The sequence below is a fragment of the Pleurodeles waltl genome, chromosome 10 (genome assembly GCF_031143425.1).
Source record: "Pleurodeles waltl isolate 20211129_DDA chromosome 10, aPleWal1.hap1.20221129, whole genome shotgun sequence".
Classification (NCBI taxonomy): domain Eukaryota; kingdom Metazoa; phylum Chordata; class Amphibia; order Caudata; family Salamandridae; genus Pleurodeles; species Pleurodeles waltl.
In genome coordinates, this window is record NC_090449.1 from 296,371,953 (window position 1) to 296,397,424 (window position 25,472).

General features: G+C 43.8%; 1 protein-coding gene across 2 annotated transcripts in view; it reads left to right on the top strand.

The window, feature by feature from the left end:
• CLCN7 (chloride voltage-gated channel 7) overlaps positions 1–24,797 on the top strand; it is a 273,461-nt gene extending 248,664 nt beyond the window's left edge. For both annotated transcript variants that reach the window (XM_069210446.1, XM_069210445.1), the window contains 2 exons: positions 19,882–19,962; positions 21,735–24,797. In XM_069210446.1, the coding sequence (XP_069066547.1) occupies positions 19,882–19,962; positions 21,735–21,821 (168 nt within the window). In that variant the 3' untranslated portion in view covers positions 21,822–24,797. The remainder of the gene's footprint in view (positions 1–19,881; positions 19,963–21,734) is intronic.
• The last annotated feature ends 675 nt before the right edge of the window (positions 24,798–25,472 follow it).

The window sequence follows — 25,472 nt, forward strand, 5'->3', positions numbered from 1 at the left end:
CCTTTTTCCAAGTACACAAGCATAAAGCTGTACTTAGAACTAATCCAAAATGTTTGCCAAAGGTTGTATCGCCTTTTCACATTAACCAAACAGTGGAATTGTCAATCTTCGTCCCACAGCCAGATTCAACTGCTGAAAGAGCCCTTCACACTCCTGACCTTACAAGAGCTCTAATGTGTTACGTCCATAGAACAAAAGAGTTCAGAAAAACTAAACAGCTTTTCGTTGCCTTTCAACAACCACATAAAGGTAATCCTATCTCTAAACAAGGATTAGCTAGATGGATTGTTAAATGTATCCAAACATGTTACAGTAAGGCAAAACAACAACTTTTGAAAACACCTAAAGCTCGTTCCACTATGGGAAAAAGGTGCTTTTATGGCATTTTTTAGGGAACATGCCAATAGCAGACATAGGCAAAGCTGCCACATGGTCTACACCACATACATTTACAAAGCATTACTCTGTGGATGTCATTTCAAACCAACAGGCCAATGTTGGCCAAGCTGTCCTAAGAACATTATTTCGAAAAACTCCAACTCCTACAGGCTAGCCACCACTTCTTTTGGGGAGAGCAACTGTTTTTATTCTATGCATAGCATGTGTATCTGCAGCTGCACATGCTATCAAACGGAAAATGTCACTCACCCAGTGTACATCTGTTCGTGGCATGTAGTGCTGCAGATTCACATGCACCCTCTCTCCTCCCAAGAAGCCTGTAGTCATTGCAGTTTCTTATTTGTACATATGTATGTACATTTACATTTGCATGGACATCTTATTTATTTATTACTTTTATAGCACATTTACATTCTTTCATTCTGTCATGTCTTCCTACACCCTTTTGCGGGAAAACAATCTAACAAAGGAGTTGATGCCCATGCGCACTATGACTGAGAGGAGGAGTCACTCAATCCTGTGACTCAAAAAAAGACTTCTTTGAAGAAAAACAACTAGTAACACCCGCGCCCAACACTAGATTGCGGAAGTTATGCATAACATGTGAATTTGTAGCACCACATGCCAGGAACAGATGTACACTGGGTAAGTGACAATTTCCATATATATGTATTCAATGGCATGTGTAGCTGCAGATACACATGCTGAGCATGATTCCGCCATCTAGTGTTGGGCTCGGAGTGTTACAAGTTGTTTTTCTTAGAAGAAGTCTTTTCGGAGTCACGGGATCGAGTGACTCCTCCTCTCGGTCATACTGCACATGGGCATTGACTCCATTGTTAGATTGTTTTCTTTCCGCAGTCTGGTTCGGATGTGTTTCTGCTCGCCCCGAGATTTCGAATCAGAAACTTTGGAAAACTCCCTTAATCGTCGGTATTGTTTCGATCGCGTTTCCACCTAGCCTCGAACCAATAGTACCGTCAGAATTTAGATAATTTCGCCCTTCTGGGCGCATGCGCCCGACTTGGGCCTGTTCAGGCCTATCGCTTGGAAACCTGATGGATCGGACTCCATTTCGATTCTACCGTCTGTGCCACGCAAAATTTCCCTACACAGACTAACACCTGGTTTGTAATCTCTGTCTTTCTCCCGATCATAAAGAAGAAGATTGTGAGGCCTGTCGATCATTTCGATCCAAGAAGACCCTGCGTGGTCAAAGAGCCAGAAGGTTAGAGATGTCATCGAAAAGTACAGAACATCTCGACATGGAAGAAGAACAGGCGCAGACAGTGGTCACCATCCGAGACACCGACTCCAAACAAGAATCGGAAGAAGATAGGCCTATCACTGCTGGACAGCACGTGAGTACGTCTGCCCCTATGCCCACACATAAAAAACCATCGAAGGCCTTCGGTACACTACTGCCAGAGGGCCTTGGTTTGACCCAAAAAAACGACTATCATTGACTGACCTTCGGGTTCGGCGCTGAAAAAGGCCACTCATCAGTCAGCATCGGAGTCGAGTAAATATGTAAAGAGTTCTGCCTCGGACTCGAGTAAGCATCCTCACTCCTCTGAGTCGAGGCCTCGATTCCCTGCTCCGGAGCCGAAACAGCCGACTCAATTTTCAGGATCGAAAAAGCTTCAATCTTCAGAACACAACAAATCTTATACAGAAGAGCAAGGACTTTCGAGCCATCTCAAACAGAGTTCGAAATCACTGCAGGAATCTTACAGACCTTCTGATGAGGACACTGAGATTCAGCCTATGCTTCAGGGTATGGATGAAAGACTATCCAGGATCCACATCCACGAAGAGACTGGCAGAACGGTTACTGCACCTCCTCTGAAAACCAAAAGGAAGCTGGCGTTTCAGAAACAATTAGACACTGCTTAACCACTAGCAAAAATGTATAAGCAAAAGAAGCCAGCACCTGCCCCTAGTTCTCCTCATTCACCACAGCTTTCTTTCTCACCTCCACCCACTAGCCCACCACCGTTGCCTTCACCAAAGCATTCACAGTATTCACATGGGGATACAGTGGATCCTTAGGATCTATACAGCACTGATCCCCAGATCCTATTTCTGATAATGACCCTGATTTATACCCCTCCAAGCCTTCTCCACCAGAGGACACTACTGCATACACGCAGGTTATTTCCAGGGCAGCTGCTTACCGTGGGGTGCTTATGCACACTGAACCCCTAGAAGAGGATTTCCTGTTTAACACTCTATCCTCCACCCACTCTAGATATCAGTGCCTTCCTGTGTTACATGGAATGGTCAAACATGCAGACCAAATCTTTAGTGAGCCAGTCGAATTACTCTGCGTATTGACAAAAAATACAAACCTGCTCCAACAGACTTGGATTACATCACACACCAAATTCCTCCAGATTCAGTGGTAGTGAGTACGGCTAGAAAGAGGGCTAATAGCCAGTCCTCAGGCGATGCTTCTGCCCCTGATCATGGAGTAGGAAATGTGATGCTGCTGGCAAGAGAGTGGCCACACAGGCAGCCAACCAATGGCGAATTGCAAATTCGCAAGCACAACTAGCCAGATACGATAGAGCCCACTAGGAGGAGATGCAACAACAGCACCTCCCAAAAGAACATCAGAAAAGGGCACAGCAGATTGTAGAAGAGGGTCAGGCCATAAGCAATAATCGGATAAGGTCTGCCCTTGATACTACTGATACAGCATCCAGAAGTGTCAATACTACCATTACTATAAGAAGGCATGCATGGCTACCTTCTTCTGGTTTTAAACCAGAATTCCAGCAGGCAGTACTTAACATGCCTTTTGACAAAAAACATTTGTTTGGTACTGAGGTCGATACGACCATAGAAAAACTGAGGAAAGACTCAGACACTGCCAAAGCAATGGGAGCATTATACACAACACTGTATAGAGACTTCTTTCGCAGACAACAATTTAGGGGAGGATTCTAACCACAATCCTCTGAAGCTTCTACCTTCCAGACAAAGCAGGGACAACAGCAGCAACAATACCAGAGAGGGGGATTTAGAGCGTCTTACAGAGGCCAATATTTTAGAAACAGAGGCAAGTTTCAAACCTCAAAACAAGCCACTACACTGTCTAAACAGTGGCTTACTTACTATCCCTCAACCCTGTGGGGGGAAGACTACAGCAATTCCACTCTCGTTGGCAAAACATCGCCACAGCCCATTGGGTGTTGTCAATTATCCACAATGGCTATTGCCTAGAATTGATTTCTACCCCTCCAAACATTCCCCCACGTTACCACAGATTGCCTCCAAAAAACAGTGTTCTATTACAACAAGAAGTACATTCGCTCCTACTAAAACAAGCAATAGAATTGGTCCCACATTTTCAACAAGGAACAGGAGTATACTCACTATACTTCCTTATCCCCAAAAAGGATGGCACTCTCAGGCCCATCCTAGACCTCAGATCTCTAAATCTTTACATTCTGTCAGAACACTTTCACATGGTAACTCTGCAGTACGTCATTCCACTACTACACAAACAAGATTACATGACTGCTTTAGACCTCAAAGATGCTTATTTCCATATACCCATCCATCCTGCTCACAGAAAATACCTCAGGTTTTTCATAGCAGGAAAACATTATCAGTTGAAAGTTCTGCCATTCGGCATAACAACAGCTCCAAGAGTGTTCACAAAATGTCTAGCAGTAGTGGCAGCCAACCTAAGAAGGCAACACATTCAGGTCTTTCCATATCTAGACGATTGGCTAATAAAATCAAGCAATTTTATACAATGCCAACAACACACTCAACACGTATTAGAGACCCTACACACACACTAGGGTTCACTCTCAATTACCCAAAATCTCACCTTCAACCAGCACAAGTACAACCTTACCTAGGTGCTATTTTTAAATATGCAAAAAGCCCTAGCATATCCAAATACACAAAGGATGCAAGCTTTCCAAAATCTCATACCACAAATACAGACGACTCAACAATACACTGTAAGATTTATCATGAGAATTCTAGGAATGATGGTATCTTGCATAGCAATAGTACTGCATGCAAGACTCAGTATGAGGCCATTACAACAATGCCTCTCACAACAATGGTCCCAGGCACAGGGTCAATTGCAAGATCTAGTGTTGATGGACCGCCAAACGCACACGTCCCTTCAATGGTGGAATCTCAGCAATTTAATGAAGGGGCGGTCATTTCAGGACCATGCGCCTCAGACCACAATAACAGATGCATCAATGATAGGTTGGGGAGCTCATCTCAACAACCTTACCATTCAAGGGGATTTGGATTCGAAACCGAGAAATTTTCACATAAACCATTTAGAATTATTAGCTGTGCTCCTTGCCCTAAAAACGTTTCAACCCCTTCTCAAACACAAGATGGTTCTGATAAAAACAGACAATATGTCGACCATGTATTGCCTGAAAAAACAAGGCGGGACACATTCATCTCAACTGTCCCTTTTAGCCCAGACAATATGGAAATGGGCAATTCACAGTCACATTCATCTATTAGCAGAATACATTCCTGGAGTACACAGTCAGCTGGTTGTTCTCCTAAGCAGGAACCATCAACAGACACACGAATGGGAGATTAATTTTCAGGTACTTCAAAAGTGGGGAACACCAGAAATAGACTTATTTGCAACAAGTGAAAATGCAAAATGCCAAAACTTTGAATCCTGACACCCACATCCCCTATCCAAGAGCAGTGCTCTATGGATCAATTGGTTGGGAATATTTTCTTACGCCTTCCCCCCTCTCCCACTCCTTCCCTTTCTGGTCAAGAAACTACATCAGACATCTCTCACCATGATACTTATAGCCCCAACGTGGGCACGACAACATTAGTACACCACACTCCTAGACCTGTCAATAGTACCTCACTCGAAACTTCCAAACACATCGGATTTGCTATCACAAAACAAAGGTCAAATCAGGCATCCAAACCCAAGTGCTCTCAATGCGATTTGGCTCCTGAAGTCATAGAGTTTGGATGCCTAAAACTTCCATTAGAATGTATGGAAGTGCTCAAGCAGGCATGTAAACCTACCACTAGACAATAGTATGCTAACAAATGGAAAAGATTTGTTTACTACTGTCAATCTAAAAATACTGATACACTTACAGCATCAATACAAGATATTGTGTGTTATCTACTTCATTTGCAGAAATCAAATCTAGCTTTCTCATCCATTAAAATTAATCTTTCTGCAATATCAGCATACTTGCAGACTATTCAGCACACCTCTATTCAGAGTCCCAGTTATATTAGCCTTCATGGAAGGATTAAAACGTATTATTCCACCTAGAACACCACCTGTTCCTACTTGGAATCTAAATATCGTACTCACCAGACTCATAGGCCCAACTTTTGAACCCATGCATTCTTGTCAGATTCCATTTTTGACATGGAAGGTTGCCTTCCTAGTAGCTATCACTTCATTGCAAAGAGTTAGTGAAATACAAGCATTCACTCTTGAAGAACCTTTTTTCCAAGTGCACAAACATAAAGTCATACTTAGGACAAATCCCAAATTTCTACCAAAAGTAGTATCACCCCCAAACAGTGGAGTTGCCAACCTTCTTTCCACAGCCAGAATCAATTGCAGAAAGTGCCCTTCATAACCTTGACCTCAAAAGAGCTCTGTTGTACTATATAGATAGAACTAAAGATTTTAGGAAAACTAAACAACTTTTTGTTGCCTTTCAGCAATCACATAAAGGCAATCCTATCTCTAAACAAGTATTAGCAAGACGGATTGTTAAATGCATACAAACATGTTACATTCAGACAAAAAGACAACTTTTGATCACACCTAGAGCACATTCTACTAGAAAGAAGGGTGCGTCTATGGCATTCGTAGGAAACATACCAATGGCTGATATATGTAAAGCTGCCACATGTATTTTCAAAGCAACAGGCCAGTGTTGGCCAAGCTGTCTTAAGAGCATTATTTCAAACAACTTCAACTCCTACAGACTAGCCACTGCAATTTTTGGGGAGGATTAACTGCTTTGTAGTCCCTGCATAGCATGTGTATCTGCAGCTACACATGCCATTGAACGTAAAATGTCACTAACCCAGTGTACATCTGTTCGTGGCATGTAGTGCTGCAGATTCACATGCACCCTCCCACTTCCCTGGAAGCCTGTAGTCGTTGTAAGCTTTATCATTTGTACATATGTAGATACATTTACATTTGCATAGACATCTATTTTTACTTACTGCTTTTATACAATATTTATATTCTTACACTCTGTCACTCCTTCCTTCACCGTTTTGCGGGAAAACAATTTACAGTTGAGTTGATGCCCACGCGCAGTATGACGGAGAGGAGGAGTCACTCGATCCTGTGACTCCGAAAAGACTTCTCCGAAGAAAAACAACTTGTAACACTCAGAGCCCAAGACTAGATGGTGGAATCATGCATAGCATGTGAATCTGCAGCACTACATGCCATGAACAGATGTACACTGGGTTAGTGACATTTTCCATGTATATCTTTATATGTTCGATGCCATGTGTAGCTGCGGATACACATGCTGTGCATATATCGCCATCTAGTGTTGGGCTCAAAGTGTTACAAGTTGTTCTTTTGTCGAAGAAGCTTTTTAGAGTCATGAGATCGAGTGACTCCTCCTATTGGTGATAGTGCAAATGGCATCGAGTCCTTCGTTAGATTGTTTTCTTTCTGCCGTCAGGTTCAGGCATGTTCCCTCTTGCTCTGGTAGATTTCGGTTTGGTACTTCTCTTTTTTTTCCTTCAACGTCAGTATCGTTTTTTAATTCGTTTCTGACTAAACTCAATCCGATTGTAGCGTCAGGATTGATTAAACTCCCTTTTTGGCACCCATGTTCTTCTCCGGCCAACTACATTACAGGCTCATTGAACGGACTCCATTTAGATTCTGTCCTCTGTGCCACTCCAAGTTCCCCTACACCGACCAGCATTCTGTGTGTAACCTCTGCCTCTCTCTGGACCACAAAGAAGAGACCTGCGAGGCGTGTTGATCGTTCAGATCCACGAAAACCTTCTGGGATAGAAGAGCAAGACGGTTAGAGATGGCGTTGAAGTCCACAGAACCACCACCTGACATCTTTGGTGAGGAACAGGCACAGACTATAGTCTCCATCCGAGACTCTGACTCCGATTCCGACCTGGATTCCGATGGGGACAGCCAGATATTTCTTGAGGATCAGTATGTGAGTTCACTAGCCCCTTCCCATCAGAAACAAATTAAAAAATCTCAGAAGGCCTTGGGTTGAACACTGCTTGCTGCCCATGGTTTGACCCGAAAACAACATATTGTGGTCCAACCCTCGCGTTTGGCGCCGATAAAGGCCAAGACTCACTCTGATGAACAGACTGCCACGCCTGTTTTGGCTTTGAGTTGAAAAATGGAGGCTTCCACTTCAGAACCCAGATGGCTGCACACCACATCGGAGCTGAAACATCCATGTTCCTTTTCGGAAACATCAAAGCTCCTATTCCGAGTCAAAAAAACGTTTGCCTACTGAACAAATCACTTTTTCAGCCTGTATAAAGCATGCCGCTACTAAGCTTTTGTAGCATTCATTGATGGGAAGCAAACAGGTTTCATCTTCAGAACAGGAAACCGATGAAACAGACAGACCAATTCTTTAGGTCATGAACCAAAAGCAAAGGAGAATTCAAATCCAAAAAGAAACAGGGAAGAGTATATGGAAACTGGCCCTTCACCAGTGAAGATTTTTAAACATGCGGAGAAGCGAAAGACTGTACAATAGCCTTCTCTACCACATTGGCCTGATCTTCCCACTTCACCACCACCACCTTCGCCCACACATTCCCCAGTTTCTTCATATGAGGATTAAATGGGTGACAATTTTTACAACATGGATCTGTGGGATATATAGGATTTTGACCGAGTTCCATCCAGTGACCCTGATTTGTATCCCACAAGGCCGTCTCCACCTGAGGATACAACAGCCTATAATCAGGTCATTTCCAGGGCAGTCTCTTATCATAACGTACAAATGCACCCTGAGCCTATAGAAGAGCATTTCTTATTTAACACACTTTCCCCAACTCACAAACCGTATCAATGTTTGCCAATGTTACCAGGTATGTTAAAACATTCTGATGACATTTTTAAAGACCAGTCAAGGCTAGGGTGTTAACACCTAGAGTAGATGAAAAAATATATAAAGCTGCACCGTCTGATCCAGTCTTTATATCACAGCAATTGCCACCTGATTCCATCGTGGCCAGTGCAGCCAGGAAAAGGGCAGATAGCCAGTCCACAAGGGATGTTCCTCCACCTGATAAAGAGACCGCAAATTTGATGGAGCAGGCAAAAGAGTGTCAACTCAAGCTGCAAATCAGTGAAGAATCGCCAACTTTCAGGCTCTTTTAGCCAGGTATGATAGGGCACAATGGGACGAGATGCAGGAGTTCCTTCAAAACCTCCCAAACGAAAACCAAAAAAGAGCACAGCAAGTAGTGAAAGAAGGACAAGCCATTGCCAATAATCAGATTAGATCAGCACTAGACACAGCTTACACAGCAGCTAGGGGAATCAACACTAGTGTTATGATTAGAAGGCATGCTTGGTTGAGATCCTCAGGATTTAAACCAGAAATGCAACAATCAGTCCTTAATATGCCATTTAATAAACAGCAGCTTTTTGGACCTGAGATGGATACAACCATTGACAAATTAAAAAAGGACTCAATCATCAAAAGCCACGGGAGCCCTTTACACAACACCTTTTCAGGGGTCATTTTGTAAACCTCAATTTAGAAGAGGATTTAAGCCAGAAACTTCAGAGGCCTCTATGTCCCAACAAAAACAGGAACAACTATTATCTCAGGGGATCTTTCAGGGTCCCTTTTAGAGGACACACTTTCAGATCTAGAGACAAATCCGCTGCTGCAAGAGGTGCCTCTACCTCATCAAAGCAGTGACTTACCCTGCATCCCAACGCAGCGTACCTCTCCTGTGGGAGGGAGACTGTAATATTTCCTTCCTCACTGGCAACAAATTACAACAGATCAATGGGTACTGTCAATTATCAACAATGGTTATTGCCAAACACCAAACATAACTCCCCATTCACACAGTCTTTCTCTTGAACACATTGGTCTGGTAAAACGAGAGGTAGAATTTCTTCTACTCAAAGGTGCAATAGAGATGGTTCCCATCAATCAACAAGGGACAGGGGTATATTCTCTATACTTCCTCATACCAAAAAAGGATGGCACTCTCAGACCAATTCTCGATCTTAGACCCCTAAATCAATATATCCTGTCAGAGCATTTTCACATGGTCACTCTACAGGATGTCATTCCCTTGTTACAAAAACAAGACTACATGACAGCATTGGATCTAAAAGATGCTTACTTCCACATTCCTAACATCCAGCACACCTCAAGTACTTAAGATTTGTAATAGCAGGCAAGCACTATCAATTCAAAGTACTACCCTTTGGAGCAACAAAAGCGCCAAGGATATTCACAAAATGCCTAGCAGTAGTTGCGACATACCTCAGAAGACAGCAGACACACCCATTCCAATTGTCCTTTCTAGCACAGACAATTTGGAAATGGGCAATTCACAATCACATTCAACTAAGAGCAGAGTATTTGCCAGGGATACATAACCAACTTGCACACCTCTTAAGCAGGATGCAGCAACAAATACACAAATGGGAGATTCATCCACAAGTAATTCAACAGTACTTTCACATGTGGGGAACACCGGACATAGACCTTTTCGAAACAAGCGAAAATGCAAAATCCTGAAACTTTGCATCCAGGTTCCCACATCCTCAATCCAAAGGCAATGCCCTATGGATCAGTTGGTCAGGGATATTTGCTTAAGCTTTTCCCCCTCGCCCACTAATTCCATTTCTGGTCAACAAAATCCATCACCCCTCTCTCACTATGATACTCATAGCTCCCACATGGGCATGTCAAAACTGGTACTCAACATTGCTAGATCTGTCATTAGTACCACTTCCCAAACTCCCAAACAGACCAGACCTATTGACTCAAAAAAAAAAATAAAAAAAAAAAAAAGGGTCAGATCAGGCATCCCAATCCCAGTATGCTCAACCTGGCGATTTGGTTCCTGAGGTCACAGAATTTGGATACCTACAGCTTCCATCAGAGTGTATGGACATCCTAAAAAAAGCATGTAAACCTACAACCAGGCAGTGCTAGGCAAATAAATGGAAACTTTTGTGCATTACTGTCAACCTAAAAACATTGATTCACTTAAAGCATCAGTACAGGATATTGCATGTTACTGCTTTACTTACAAAAAGCAAATCTTGCATATTCATCTAATAAAATTAATTTGACAGCGATATCAGCCTTCCTCCAAAACAGACAACATCCCTCTCTATTTAGAGTTCCTGTCCTAAAAGCTTTTATGGAAGTCCTTAAAAGAGTTATTCCACCTAGAGCTCCACCAGCTCCTGCATGGAATCTTAACATTGTGCTCACACTACTTATGGGTCCACCATTTGAACCATGCATTCTTGCGCTCTTCAGTTTCTCTCATGGAAGGTTGCGTTCCGGGTAGCAATTACTTCCTTAAGAAGAATAAGTGAAATCCAAGCATTCACATTAGAAAAACTAGTCTTCCAAGTACACAAACATGAAATAGTACTTAGGACAAATCCAAAAATTCTACCCAAAGTGGTTTCACCTTAGTCAGTCAGTGGAATTGCCAGTCTTCTTTCCATAGCCAGATTCTGTTGCTGATAGAGCCCACCACACTCTTGATCTCAAAAGAACTGTCATGTATTATATAGACAGAACAAAAGAGTTTAGAAAATCTAAACAACTTTTTGTGGCTTTTCACCAACCTCATAAAGGTAATCCCATTTCCAAACAAGGATTGGTCAGATGGATAGTAAAGTGTATTTAAACGTGCTATCTTAAAGCTAAAAGGCAACTATTAGTAACTCCTAAAGCACATTCTACTAGAAAGAAAGCAGCTTCAATGGCATTCTCAGGAAATATACCAGTGGCAAATATATGCAACGCAGCCACATGGTCCACACAACAAGAAGCAAATGTTGGTCAAGCAGTGCTTAAAACACTATTTCAAACTGCTCCAACTCCTACAGGCTAGCCACCGCTGCTTACTTAGGAGGAGACTGCTTTTCAGTCTATGCACAGCATGTGTATCTGCAGCTAAACGTGCCATTGAACGGAAAGTGTCATCTGTTCGTGGCATGTAGTGCTGCAGATTCACATGCGCCCTCCCTTCTCCCCGGAAGCCTGTGGCCGCTGTAGTACTTTATTATGTAAATATGTATATACATTGCATGGGCATCTTCTTTACTTACTGTATATTTAAACATAAACAATCATTCACTGCTAGCTTTACTCTCCTGCGGGAAAACAATCTAAGGATTCGTTGCCCATGCGCACTATCAGCGAGAGGAGTCGTCACTCAACCTTGTGACTCGAAAAAGCTTCTTCGAAGAAAAACAACCTGTAACACTCTGAGACCTACACTAGATGGCGAAATATGCACAGCATGTGAATCTTCAGCATTATATGCCACGAACAGATGTACACTGGGTAGGTGACATTTTCCATATACACTAATAAACGGTAAGAGGCATAAAAAGGTGAGAAAACTATAAAATAGCAATATACAATAGTAGTCCTAGGGGAGCCCAAACCATATGCTAAGAAAGTGGAATGCAAACACAGCCCTAACCACCATCCCTACCCCCACCTAGGTAAGTACATTGTGTAGCGGGGAGCTGGGAGTACTAGGAAACCACGCAGGTTAGTAATGTAGTACCCCCCCTTCCAGAGTCCAGAAATGCAGAGGTAACACTCGATTTCCCTAAAATCACCCCAAAGGACGAAAAGAAGAAAAATAAGACACCCAGAACAGCCTGCAAGAAACCAGCAGTGGAAAACCGCAGCTGGAGACCTGTGGACAGAGGGGACCAAGTCCAGAAGTGTCCATGGAGTCCAGGGGGAGTAGGAGATATTACCCACCGAGGTACCTTTTGTAGTTGGTCGACGAAGAAGAAAGACAGGTCAGCACTGCAGCATAGCAGCTGTAAAAGAGTTCCTGATGCATGCAAAAGGTGTTCCATGCCTGAAGCTGGATTGCAGATGAGTGTCGGTGAAGGATTTCCACCAACAAGCCTTGGCAGAGGCAAACTCGAGGTTTAAGGAAAGGGGGTGCTTGAGGGGACCAGCAAAATCTAGGAGGACTCTACCCAGGAGGGGGAGTCACAGGAGACCCTCCGAGTCGCAAAAGGCCCACAGAAGCAGAGGCAGCACCCACAGGTGTCCCACAGGACAGGGACACAGAAGTCGCTCCCACGTTGTCAGAGGACCACACAGAGGCCCAGGAGTTGCAGGAGGGATTGTTGGGGGCTGGAGCTACACGTCACCTGAAGTTCCCCTTGGAGGTGAAGCAAACAAGCCTTGGCAGCTGCAAAGGACACAGTGCACGGGGTACTGTCTTGCGTGGGGTGGAAAGGACTTACCACCACCCAAGTGCGACAGCTGGTAGTGAGGACCAAGGGAGACTCTCCGGACCACCACCTATGATGCAGGACCCACACCACTCAGTATGAGGGGAGATCCACGCAGATGGTTTTCGTTGCAGCCAGGTACCTGTAGTTACAGGGAGTGATGCCTTCACCCCAAGGGAGATTCCTATTTCTTCTTGTGCAGGCTGAAGAGTTGCAGTCTTCTGAGGATGCACAGCTGGGGAAATATTGCAAAGCTGGCAGGAATTCTGGATACAATGTTGCAGATTACTCTTCCTTGTTGGATCTGCAGCTTGTAGGTTCCTGGAAGGTCCAGTTGCGGTTCCAGAAGCCAGAAGTCGAAGCAGAGTTTGCAGAGGAGTCCTGCTGGAATCTTGCTAGACTAATCTGAGGACCCACCCCAGAGGAAGACCCTATATGGCCCAAAGAGGGGGCTTGGTTACCTAACTACTTATCACAGGGTGCCTCTAACATCACCTGCCTGGCCTGGCCACTCAGATGATCCCAGAGTTCCTTGCCAGCTTTGGAGTCAAGATGACAGAACCCAGGGACCCTCCTTTCCATTGTCCAGTTTCGCGCCAGAGCAGGGACTGGGGGGACTATGCAAGAAGGGCACCAAATGTGCCTTTGAAAGGAAAAAAAGTGGTTTGGGCCAGTCACACCTATTTCTAAAGGGAGAGGGTGTTACCTCCTCTCCCAAAGGAAATCCTTTGTTCTGCTTTCCTGGGCTTGATCAGATCAAGTACCAGGAGGGAAGAAAGCTGTCTAAGGGATGGCAGCAGCTGGGCTGCCTGGGAAAACTCTGTAAGACTGGTGGTAGCAATTATGTGGTCCTCTAAGGAGCCCCTAGAGTGCATGAAATTATACTTCCAATACTTGCAACAGTATTGGGGTATGATTCTGACATGTTTGATACCAAACATGCCTAGGTTCAGAGTTACCATTATGTAGCTGGACTTAGGTAATGACCTATGTCCAGTACACATTTAAAATGGCGTCCCCGCACTCCCAGAGTCCAGTAAAATGGGGCTGGAGTTCGTGGGGGCACCTCTGCCAGTACAGGGGTGCCCTCACACACAGATACCTGCACCCTGCCCTCTGGACTGAGAGGGCCTCACATGGGGGTGACTTACAGTGACCTGGTGCAGTGACCTGTAGCGAAACAGGGTGCGTGCACCCAGTTCACGCAGGCCGCAATGGCAGGCCTGCGGAACCCGTTGCATGGGCTCCCTATGCGAGGCAGAATAACTGCTGCAGCTCATAGGGATCCTCTGAAGCCCCAATGCCCTGGATACCCAGGTACCATATACTAGGGACTTACAAGGGGCACCAGTATGGGGAGAAATAGTTACCAGCAACCAAATTTAGAGGAGAAGGCACAGTCACTGGGGCCCTGGTTAGCAGGATCCCAGTGAACACAGTCAAACACACTGACAAACAGGCCAAAAGTGGGGATACCCAAGCTAGAAAGAGGCTACTTTCCTACATATGGCACTCTCTTTCTCTGGTCATTTAGTAGTTAGTCTTTAGATGGTGTTAAGTCTGCTTCCAAAGGTAAAAGTAAGGTGGCATTTTGATAGGTCGCAGCTTTCAGACCAGATCTCGTTGTACAAGATGAGGGATTTTATAAAAGAGCGTTTTGATATAAACCGGCAACAAGTGCCGATTGGAGAAAATTCTGAAGCTTCATGCGGCAGTTGACAAGGCCACGAGCAAGTTATTATTTTTTTATTTATTTGTTTTTCTACTAAGGGAAGTCAGTATCATTGACAGAATATCAAGAGGAGAGGCTTGCTAGAAAAAGTCAAATAAGATCTTATGGACGTGTTTTTAATAGAGGAGATTTTGGGGGCGTTAGAGCAAATAGGGAAATATTTGGCCTGATCAACAAAAATTAAAAAGAATGGGCAAATGTTAAGTAATTTGAAAAATCTGGCTACAGGAGTGCTAGAATGTGAGGAAGGTGTGATTGCAGAGGTGTTTGTAGGGCACTATAAGCATATACACAAAGAAGCTGAGGTTGATCGAGAGAGTTGCATTAGTTAAAATGTCAATCCTGGCTTTGCTTCTATTCTTTATTTATTAACCTTCCCTTACGGATACCTAGTGCATATTTTAGAGACTTTGACATAAACTTTCAAACATTTAACATTTTTATGGCAGAACTAAAAACCCCAAGGTAAAGAAGGAAATGTTCAAACTGGGGGTATAACTAGCGGGACTGGCTCTTCCTCATATTAGGACCTACTATCAGGCGGCCCTCCTGGACAACCTGATCAGAGTTTCTATAGCAAATACAGGGTTTGGTAACCTCTTTTTAAACCTTATGGTCAATCAAAGTGAGATCAGATTGCCTGTGTTTTTGAAGATGACGAAACTACCCAAGAAGTCTAGATATAAGACTTTGGGGGTGCTAGTACAGGTTTTACAAGCTTATTGTAAGTCTTGGGAGAGTCCAAATTGTCATTCCTATGCTCGATTGCAGGAGTATGAAATTTGGGGTCTGATGGTTCCAAAGCCTATGCTGCGTCAATGGGAAGAGAAAGGGTTCAACAAATTTGGAAACTTCGATACAGGTATGATGTTAATAATGTGGGATCAAGTAACCTGACGATTCGGGTGTAATAGTATGGACCTTCAGTACAGTTATAGACAGATAACTTGTTTCTTGAAGGCTGACTAATTGGAAATGAAGACTGAATCCTGTTTGTTTGGTCCACTTGTTATATAAGACTAAACGTTTAGATTTTGGAAAATAGGTGCAGGCTTCTTAGAAGCGATGTAAGCCAAGGAGTGGTTCCGGATTTTCTAGAAAGAGTTATTAGAGAAACAGGATGTACATTAACTACGAGAGTATGGGGGTGTGGCTAGGCAGGCTAGAATGCTGACAATTGATCTGTTAGCGCCGCACCAGCCCTACAAATATCCTACATTAAATACCCCATTGGTTCCTGGAACCTGACCCGACTCGTCCGCAGAGCAGGGGGGAAGAAGGCATACGAACCTCGTTGGATCCAAGGCACCAAGGAGGTGGGCCACTGGCTGCGGCCAGCCGAGAGGGGTCAGTGCTGATGGGGAGGCCCGCACCGGACAGACAGCTGGTGTGCCGAATGGGCGTGGATGAGTAGAGGCAGGCCCCAGAGGTGGGAAACCCAGAAGGACAGTGACAGGATGTACCTGCAGGCCTGAGCGGACTGCGTGGCCTGAGCTGATGGACCACACCCTGCCCTGCGGCCTAGTCTGGGCCCGGGGGGGGGGGGGTCGCACTAGCCTAGCAGCTGCAGTGTGGCGAGAGGAAGTCAAAAGGCTGTGGGCGGACACCCGATGCATTGTGTGTCACCGCTTTCTCCCCAGCCCTCCTTCCCCAGAAGTTGACAAGCGGGGCAGCTAATGAGATAGTGACCGGGGAGACTGCTTGATCCATAGGAGCCTCGCCCACGGCTGTATTTCACGTTGCACGAGATCCGGCCTCACTGTATTGTAGCTAGGGGCCTTAGGGAATGAGAGACGTCCGTAAGCCCATTGTGGAACAGGCTGGGGATCCCCTGGGAACTCCCTAACTGTAGTGCAGATGACTACCAAGGGTGCAGAAACGAGCCAAATCATAAGGACAGCAACGGGTGTGCGGCATGGCACAACCAGATATGATGGACCCTGTCCCCACCTCACTACAAGCCACACCGGATAAGATTCTGGGGGCTATAGAAGACACCAAAACAACCCTTCCGTGTGAAATAGGCCAGGTCTCTGTTGAATTGGGCCTACTGAGAGCTGATCATCTGAAGCTAGCCCATAGATTCTGGAACACCGAGACTACACTCACTGACTTGCATCCATCTCACCAAAAGTTGAAAGTCCAACTGGTACAATTGACCAAACGTGTCCACCGACTAGAGCGGAGGATGCAGAGGGCTGAAACCGAAGAAACCATGTACGTATTATCGGTCTTCCGGCAGGCACCGAAGGACCCGACATAGTGTCCTACCTGGAGCAGTGGATGAAAACTGAGGTGGCCCTGGGGCAACTCACTCTGTTTTTTGCATTGGAGAGGGTGCACCCAGTGCCGTCGAGGCCACTGGCCCCAAGCCACCCCCTGCATGCCTGTGGCCAAACTACTGCATTATAGAGACAGAGATGTACTACTGAAGGGTGCCCGAGAGTTTGGACCTTTCAAGGTGGATACTGGCATAGTGACCCTATTCCCATACTTTACAGCTGAGGTGCAGGCCAGTGGGCCTCCGATTCAGAGGTGAAATGAGTGCCCCAGAAGGAGGGCATCCAGTATTCGCTTTGTTCCCAGCCAAGTCTGCCAGATACCAATCTGCAGGTGCACCGGTAGAGGCAGATAGGTGGAAACCGCTAGTGTTACACCGCTGTGAAGTGCTCCAGTTACACATGTAGGTGCTAGATACACCCCACACCTAGGTAGTAGGACCTTCCTCCATTCCCAGAGACTGCATGGCCTAAAGACAATGGCCCCACCAACTGGACGCCCCCATCACACCATGAATACCTCTGTACACCTAAGCAAGGAAGTGTTCCTCAGGTGCTATATGTTCCTTGTTTCCAGTTTTGTTTAATGTTCTGATTGGTAATAACAAGACAAAGTTGAATAACTGATCTCAGATATGATATCCCTACTGTAATTATCCTAGGGTTAATGCATGCTGAATATCTAAACTGGACTCAATGTATGGACCTGGAACGGGCATGGCCCGCTTCAATAGCTGCCAGAAGACAATAATACTAATAGATTTTGTATATGAAACCAACACTATGCTATACCTACACTGATTATAGGATGTGTTGCTTTTGAAAATACCAATAAATAAAGTTTTTTTTTTTTTTTTTTAAACTGAGAGAATGCAGCATATTTGTGAGATGGGGTATAAAGCTCTTAGAGCTGCTAAGTATAAAAGGGCGGCATTTCTTTCAAGTTGGTTTGTGTACTATACTCCATCTAGGCTTCATTGAATGTACCCATCTCACCAATATTTTCGGTGCAATGCAACGAACAAAGGCGACTTAAATTTGTTCTATGTCACAGGCTTCAGTATTCTCACCAAAATTTGTAAAACAATTCAGGTTCATGCATCATCAGGACTTGCATTGGTTTTATTTGGTTACTGTCAGTAGGCAAGATCAATACGTTCTCCCAGTAGTTTTTCAACTGCGATCGCAGTGGATCGCTCATTGATCTTGCAAAATTAGAAATCTACTAATGTCCCCACTGTTAATTTATGGGTGGGAAAGATAAGGCGGACCAAAATTTTCGAGGAGACATATGCAAGAAGAAGGTGGGCAATGTCAAGGTTTTTAGTAATATGGGGAGAGTAGGTGCTTCCTGTTTCTTTTTTCTTTGTAAATGGAGACAGGTGCCAAGTGGTGATGCTCAATGGTGTTTACTAGCACAGTTGTACCTTCTATAATGCATTGTATAAGTTAAAGGTACGGTCAGAGATATTGACATGGAAAAAGGGATTCATGTTTAAAGACTCGTGTTCAAGCATTATAGTATTTTATTTAGATAATCTATGTTTCCATGTATTTCTAGCTGAATGAATGCACGCAGGCACTTCAACGTTCAGGGTTCTTTCCTTGTTAGGATGTCAAATGGAAGCGCAAAATCATGTTTATGCACTTTAATTGATTTAAGGCACTTTAAGGTATTACTAATGTACGCAGGCACTTTAGTGTTTAGGGTTCCTCTCCTGAAACGTTTTCAGACGGAAGTACTAAAGTACGTTTATGTACTTTAAATGTTCTAAGGCGCTTTAATGTAGCTTACGTGCTGTGATCAAGTGTCGGGTGATTTAGTTAAGCTGTTTTGGGAATGCAAGTTCACACTTCATTGCTTTCCTTCTGTATTTATTATGCCTAATAGCATTATGTTGGTCTGATCTGTTTCTTTACCCTGTTTAATAAATAAATACATGTTTTTAAAAAAAGTTGAGTCGTATTGAGCCACTGATTTGGAAAATAAAAAAAAAACATACTCCTGCAAAAACTAATTTGCTGAGACTCTCCTACGGTCAGTCACCTGACCTGCCCACCACTTCCTCAAGAATGAAATGAGAAACAACTGGTATTTAAAGTTTTTAGGAAAGGTATCAATGTAATTCTGTATTTATATTGGAAGCCTGTGACCGTTTCTTATCATGGTGATAGTTTTATGTGTTTTAAAAAAAATATTCTACACAAAGTTTTAGCCCTTCCGAAGCAACACATTTTTAAACCATTTATGTAGCGACTAAAGTTTATAGCCCTCTTGCCTTTCCTGGTTTTTAGCTATTTTAGTCTGCTGAACGAATCACCACGGAGTATTTAATTTTGTTTTGATAATCGCATGGATTTGAATTGAGGAGAGGGATGTAGGCGACGTGACGGCAAGTTTATGGACGCGCCTGTTCTTGTCTGGTACGCCATGTTGCTTAGGCTCATTTCTGTGTCGTCCACAGGGTGGCGACATTTCCTCAGAATGTGGAATAAAAGTACTTAATGGTACAAGTAAATGTGATTTCACGTGTATGTTATATGTTCACCTGTGAGGCAAACGCTTACTAAACGTGTAATTTTCTTGACGTTGCTTTTTTGGTTAGAAGTTTAAATAAAGAATCGAAAAATCACTAAACCCTGCCCAAACCGAGGAACCGTACACCTTCCCCGACAATGGTGTACGGGCAACCATTTCTAGTGAGTGTCACAGTGCACATAGTGTCATCCGGGTTGCCACTTTATCGAATAAAAGTACCGTCCATTTTTGGGAATTCGGTGGTGCCTAGGTCTGGCTAGAGGAGACCGATGGGCCTTCACGGTGTTAGCATAAGGTCTCGTGAGGTGAAGGGCCGGAGTTGTTTGAAAACACGAGTTGACAAGCTAGAGTCTGTATGGATTGCAGGAATAACACAGAAACCTGACTACACAATATTTATCCTCATGATCTAACTGCAGTCTTCTTTCTCTTGCAGGCAGCTTCGCTGACGCGGGTTTTCAAATTGTTCCGTGCACTGGGGCTGCGTCATCTGGTTGTGGTAGACAGTCAAAACGGGGTAAGTGTAAAGCCTCCAAATTAAGAGTAAATAACGCTTCACTTATAGAGTTTTATCACATTGCTGTGTAGGATTACATGAGCTACCTAAACTCACGCCTTGTATGTAGCTCTGACCTTAAACGCAACGTCACTCGTGTCCTTCCTAAATCTGTCCACATCTTCCTGCCCTACTCTCTCTCTCGCCCTCAAACTAACCTCCATGATGTTTTTTATATCTTATTAATAAGTGAGTTTATTGTGTACGTTTATATAAAAACCTCATACAATAGGCCATAAATAAATCGGCAATCGGATAATACAAAATTCAGCGTCCAGAGGTAAACGATCAGCATAATCAATAAAATGAATGAGGTTGATAGCAGCAACATGGTAAACAAGTCATAAACAATACAGTTTAAAACACTATAACCAAGATAAAATACAAAATCCAGCACTCCGAGGGTAGCGATCAGCATGGTCCAGAAAACGCATGAAGTTAATAGCCGCAGCATGGCATGCGGACCATCAGTCCCTATATAGAAAAAACATTAAATTGAAGCAGACCACAGTGACTACACATAATTATTATGGCACAGAGTTCACTGAAAGCTTACTATCCTCTAACTTAAAACTCACCTTCAAAAGCCCAGCGACATGAGCAACACATTTTGGGATGGTCCCCCTGAACCAGAAATGGGTTGCCGTGGAAACAGTACTTATACCTTTAGTTTTGATGATTGATCTTGAGTAGGTACTGCTGTGCTCAAGCACCTCTGAACATAACCAAAGAATATGTTGCAAGGTTTCCTCTCCCATATTACAAAACCTACCTGCACTTAAAGGGGCACTAACTATTCTCCGTGTGCCTGCAGCACACTCCTGTCACTTGTCATCAAAGCTATATTCAGCTCACTTCGGTTTTTCTCTCGCTTATCTCAAAACCCTGGGTGTATCCCCAGAAAGGGTGTTTGTTATTGAGCAGTCCAGCCCCACCCTCCCACTCAGTTGTGTATTCTGGTAGAAGGGGCACTGGACAGTGGGGCATAGCAGTATCTGAGTTTCACTTGTGACAGGCTGCATAAGCACATCCATCCCTGAACGTTTGATGCTTCCCTTTTGCAAACCACTCTTCCCACCGCCATCTCACACACGTACAATTGTGGGGAAAATGAAGGGATCCATAAATCTAAAGTCCTTGCTGATTTATTTCGGAAACAAAAAAAGAGTGTTTCTGCCTCAAAGAACCTGAAACCCAAAAGCCGCCAAGTCTCCCAGGAAAAAATGTGCTTCTGGATCATATATATATATGTTCACACACTCGCAATGCTAAATATGTTTGCTGTGATGTGGATGAGGCAAACAGGAGAACTATCTTCAGGCTTTGTGCATTGTCTGTAGATATTGTGTGGGAGATTGATGGGAAATGTGCCAGAGCCTTGAGAGAGATTAGTTTTCCTCCACCCATAGCTTGGTTGATTGTGTGGCAAGCATGTTCAGAGATGTTGGTTTTAGGCATCTGGTCTATACTGTCTGTGTCACAAACAGAATTGGTTTTGCATGACTGGGAAAGGACATGCCTAGGAAAGACCCAGGGTTATAGTATGATGACTAACCAAGAACAGCAAATCAAATAATGTAGATTTAAATAAGCTTTCAATGGCCTGTGGCTCATACGAGATGCCCTGCTGTATTCAGAGATCACAGCACCAAGCTTGCATATTTGCTGCTGTTAGTTGAAACTAAAGTTTTCATGATTAACTCATTTGATGTTCTTTTTTCTTTTTTATTTAGGTGGTGGGGATAGTAACGAGGAAAGACCTTGCCCGATACCGTATTGGGAAGGAAGGCTTGGAAGAGCTCTCTTTGGCGCAGACTTGATGGACTCTGACTCTGGTCCTCTCAGTAAAGACCATTGGCATTCTTCTGCCATTTTGCTGCTATCAGTATTAAACAGCTCATTCCTTATCGAAGATATCCTTTGGAACGCTGGAACCATAAGGCCTCTCTCTGAGTTTTTAAGACAGAGCACCATTACTTGAGAGGCCTGCGCAACAGAATGGCCTGCTTGGGGGTCACACTTCCAGTCTACAGGGCACAACTCGGCTTGTGACATTCGGGTCCTTGACAGTGTCTTACTGCTCTTTCCAACAAGGTGTCCACCGCCCTCCTGGATCCCGGACAGACTGTGCTGTAGTCTGTATGGCCAGCCTCCCCTCTGAAGATGCCCACTCCCGCACTTGTAGTGTTGTCGACTATCTCCCTTTCCTGCCGCGTCACTCGTCCTCGCACAATAATGTATTCTATGCAGTTTAGGCCCTCCTAGTTTTATTAATTGACATTTACCTTATCCTCCTGAAAGCCAGACCATTGTGTGTTACGTCATTTAACATTACAACATTTGTTGACTGTAGCGAGTGTTTTTATTTGTTTTAATGGGAAGGCTAGTGTTCGCTTAAACATTATTTCAATTTGAAAGGTCCTTTCAGGTTGACATGAGACATTTTGTGTAAATGATTATCTACATTTCAAACCTTTATTCTTTTTAAAAAACTGTTTTTAATTTATCCAAAAAGTGTGATTTCACCTTACGGTAGCTCTGCAGTCCGTTGACAGCAGCAGTGCTTGGTTTTTGGGAAAAGCTCCTAGAGGTGCATGTCAGATACATCATTCAGTAATGGTTCTCTGGTGCTAAAAACACTGGAGAAATTGACTCCTTCTGGAGCCACTTTATGCAGCAGGGAATGCACTGGTGAGAGCACAGGTAAGGCAGCACCAAGTACCAGCGGAGCAGAGCCGCACTACGTGGGAAGCCAAGGATGCGAAAGTCTGTGCTGATGGGAGTTGTAGGCATATCTTTGGAGTGCAAACGAAGCTCCACGGATGCACAAGTAGTGTCAGTGATGCAACCCTAGAGAAGTCACTGCATTTATAGGAGGAGGAAATGGTTAGAATTCAACAAATACAATAAAACAAGCACCGATGGCTGCATTGGAGATGTAGTGTGTTAAAATAGTGCTTTCGGAATTACCATTCGTGCAGCAGATAAGGCTACAGTGGGGTTGAGGCAGCCGCTTCTCACGGATGTGAGCTTTCTTGCTTACATTAAACTGTAGTTCTCAATAAATACTGAGTTGCAAACCTGCCGCCGTATGTACCCATTCTGCCGTGGTCTCCTGTGCTGGGCCTGCTTTCAAAACTACCATGCACCTTCTAAATTTGAGTTTTCAAGTGTTGCACGTCGCGATAGATTACTAACCGTAGTACGGTGCACATGCGTGCCCCCCATTAATCGTGTAAGCTCTGAACATTCTGATGTATGTCCAGTCTTGTTTAACACACTAGATAGGGTTGGCGAGCACGGACTGTGCACCCAAACAACAGTATGTACATATTCACTGTAGTTACCTGCACAGTACGGTTACGTGTACCTATGAGGTGGTGTGTGCTTTCTAATGAAATTGGCCAGCTGGTAGAGATGTGTACCTTTGAAATCTGTAACTAGAATTCGGAAGAACTCATGGCTTATCTTTTATTGGTTGGTTGTGCAGTCAATAGCTGACTTTACACCCGTTCTAAACCCCTGTGTTCCATTGTAAAAATGTGTTTCAACTTTAGCCAGTATGTGCTTTAACTTTCATGGATGCCAGTTTCTTCAAAGTCCTAACCTTTTGGAGTAGCGGTAATGGACAGCTTTAAAGTGGCAATGGTCTGTGTGTATCTCACAGTGGGCACCTCCAATAACTTCCCTTTCTATCCTGTAGGTATTGGGTTTGACCACAATTTTCACAAAGTTGTAGGTCTGTAAATATATTGTCTTGCAAAATTTGTTGTTGGAGCTTCCCTAATTTTGGCCAGGATATGTTGACAACGAAGCTGCTCCCCGGATTATGTGCTCCAAATGGCCGCTTCACACAAGGATGCCTTTAGTGCCTAGTCTTAAAACATTTTTAAGGAGTCTGCATCATAGGTTAGTGCCAGCCTTTTCTGATGTCACATTACCATTTCGCTTGTATTCATAGCGATTGTAGATTCTCTGCGGAGTCTGCGTGCTTAATGCCAAAACAGAGGGATTTCATTTGCAGTCCACGTAAGAAGGTGTCTCACCCTCCAGAGCTGAGGCCTTGCCAAGAGCGACCATGTTTAAACAGAGAACGTGACACAGCTTTGCATTATTCTACAAAGATGTACTGAAGCGCTATATCAATAGCTTGCGGGCGTTTCACCACCACAGACCAGCGAACCACTTCTAGCTTAGTGCGGCGTGTCATGCTGTGAGGTTCGAAATGTGGGATTCAAGAACGTTGGTCTTTTTCCAAACCGTGGCAAAACCATTTTATGTGGATGTTGGTTTACCTGCTATCCTATGAAATGTTTTATGGAACCAAATTTTCTACACTTTACTTAGGTCTTGTTATGTAAAAGTACAGGGATAGTCTTAGTGTTTTTAATCTGCAGGAAGAAGGTGACCAGTGGAAGAGTCATTCTTCCCAGTAATACGTAATGTCCTGTCTTCTCGGATGTGCTTGTCTTGTAGGAAAACCAAGGGCTGCACAATAGCAACAGTTATCCCAGAGGGTTGTCACTTTCAGCACCCTTTGTTACTTAGCATCTTTCCATGCCTTCCAATGCAAATTATAAGATATTAATGCCACAACACGTCTCCATAAGCCATTCCAAAAGATGAAACATTTGAAGGGAAAAGAACATCCATAAAAATCACTGTTAACCTCAGGCGAGTTCCTGCTTCACTGTATCTGAATGAAAGAGGGTTATCGGAACAGGGAGTTAGAGATCAGTGTCTCTGAAATGTACAGTTTTAACAATGTAAGCAATAAAGTTTTGTTTATGAATAAATGGTGTAATTTCAGTTAAATTGTTGTCAGCAAATGCCATAAAAATATCGATTTGATGGCCTGTGCTATCTTACTTTTGTTCTTTTTTTAAAACACATTTTTATTTCATATTTCTATTTCAAGAGATGAATCACATCAAGGTAGCGGGAAGGAGCAGCATGACTGGAAGCATGTATGGTGGAGTAGAATTCACCGTGGTAGGAAGATTTATCAGTCCATGAAAGTAGACTAATGAGCAAGGTCGAGGGAGAGTACGTTGCCATGAAGGGCACTCTACTGGAGGGGGTATAGTGTGTAGGGAGTACCAAGAGAGGGCACAGAAAGATACAGATATAGGTCACTTTATAGAATTGATGCGAGTCTTGTTCCATGATGCAGCTTCCCTTGTTGATTTTTGTTCTTTTCAAGATAACTTGGTGACTTCTGTATCATGGTGCAGGTCTGTCCCCACCTAATATTGCAACCTTCCAAGTGTTGAAAGCAGGGTTTAGTTGAGGGGTATGGCCTCATTTTTCTTTGTTTAATTTAGCTCATGAACTCCACTACCAGCCAATATATAGATTTCATGGAAAAGGCTTTGCACTGAGTGCAGGATCTGCATGTTGGCGTTTGTATCAAATATGGTAAATTTTAATATACTTGCTATAGTGTTTTTTCTTTTTTTTGCTGTAGAAAG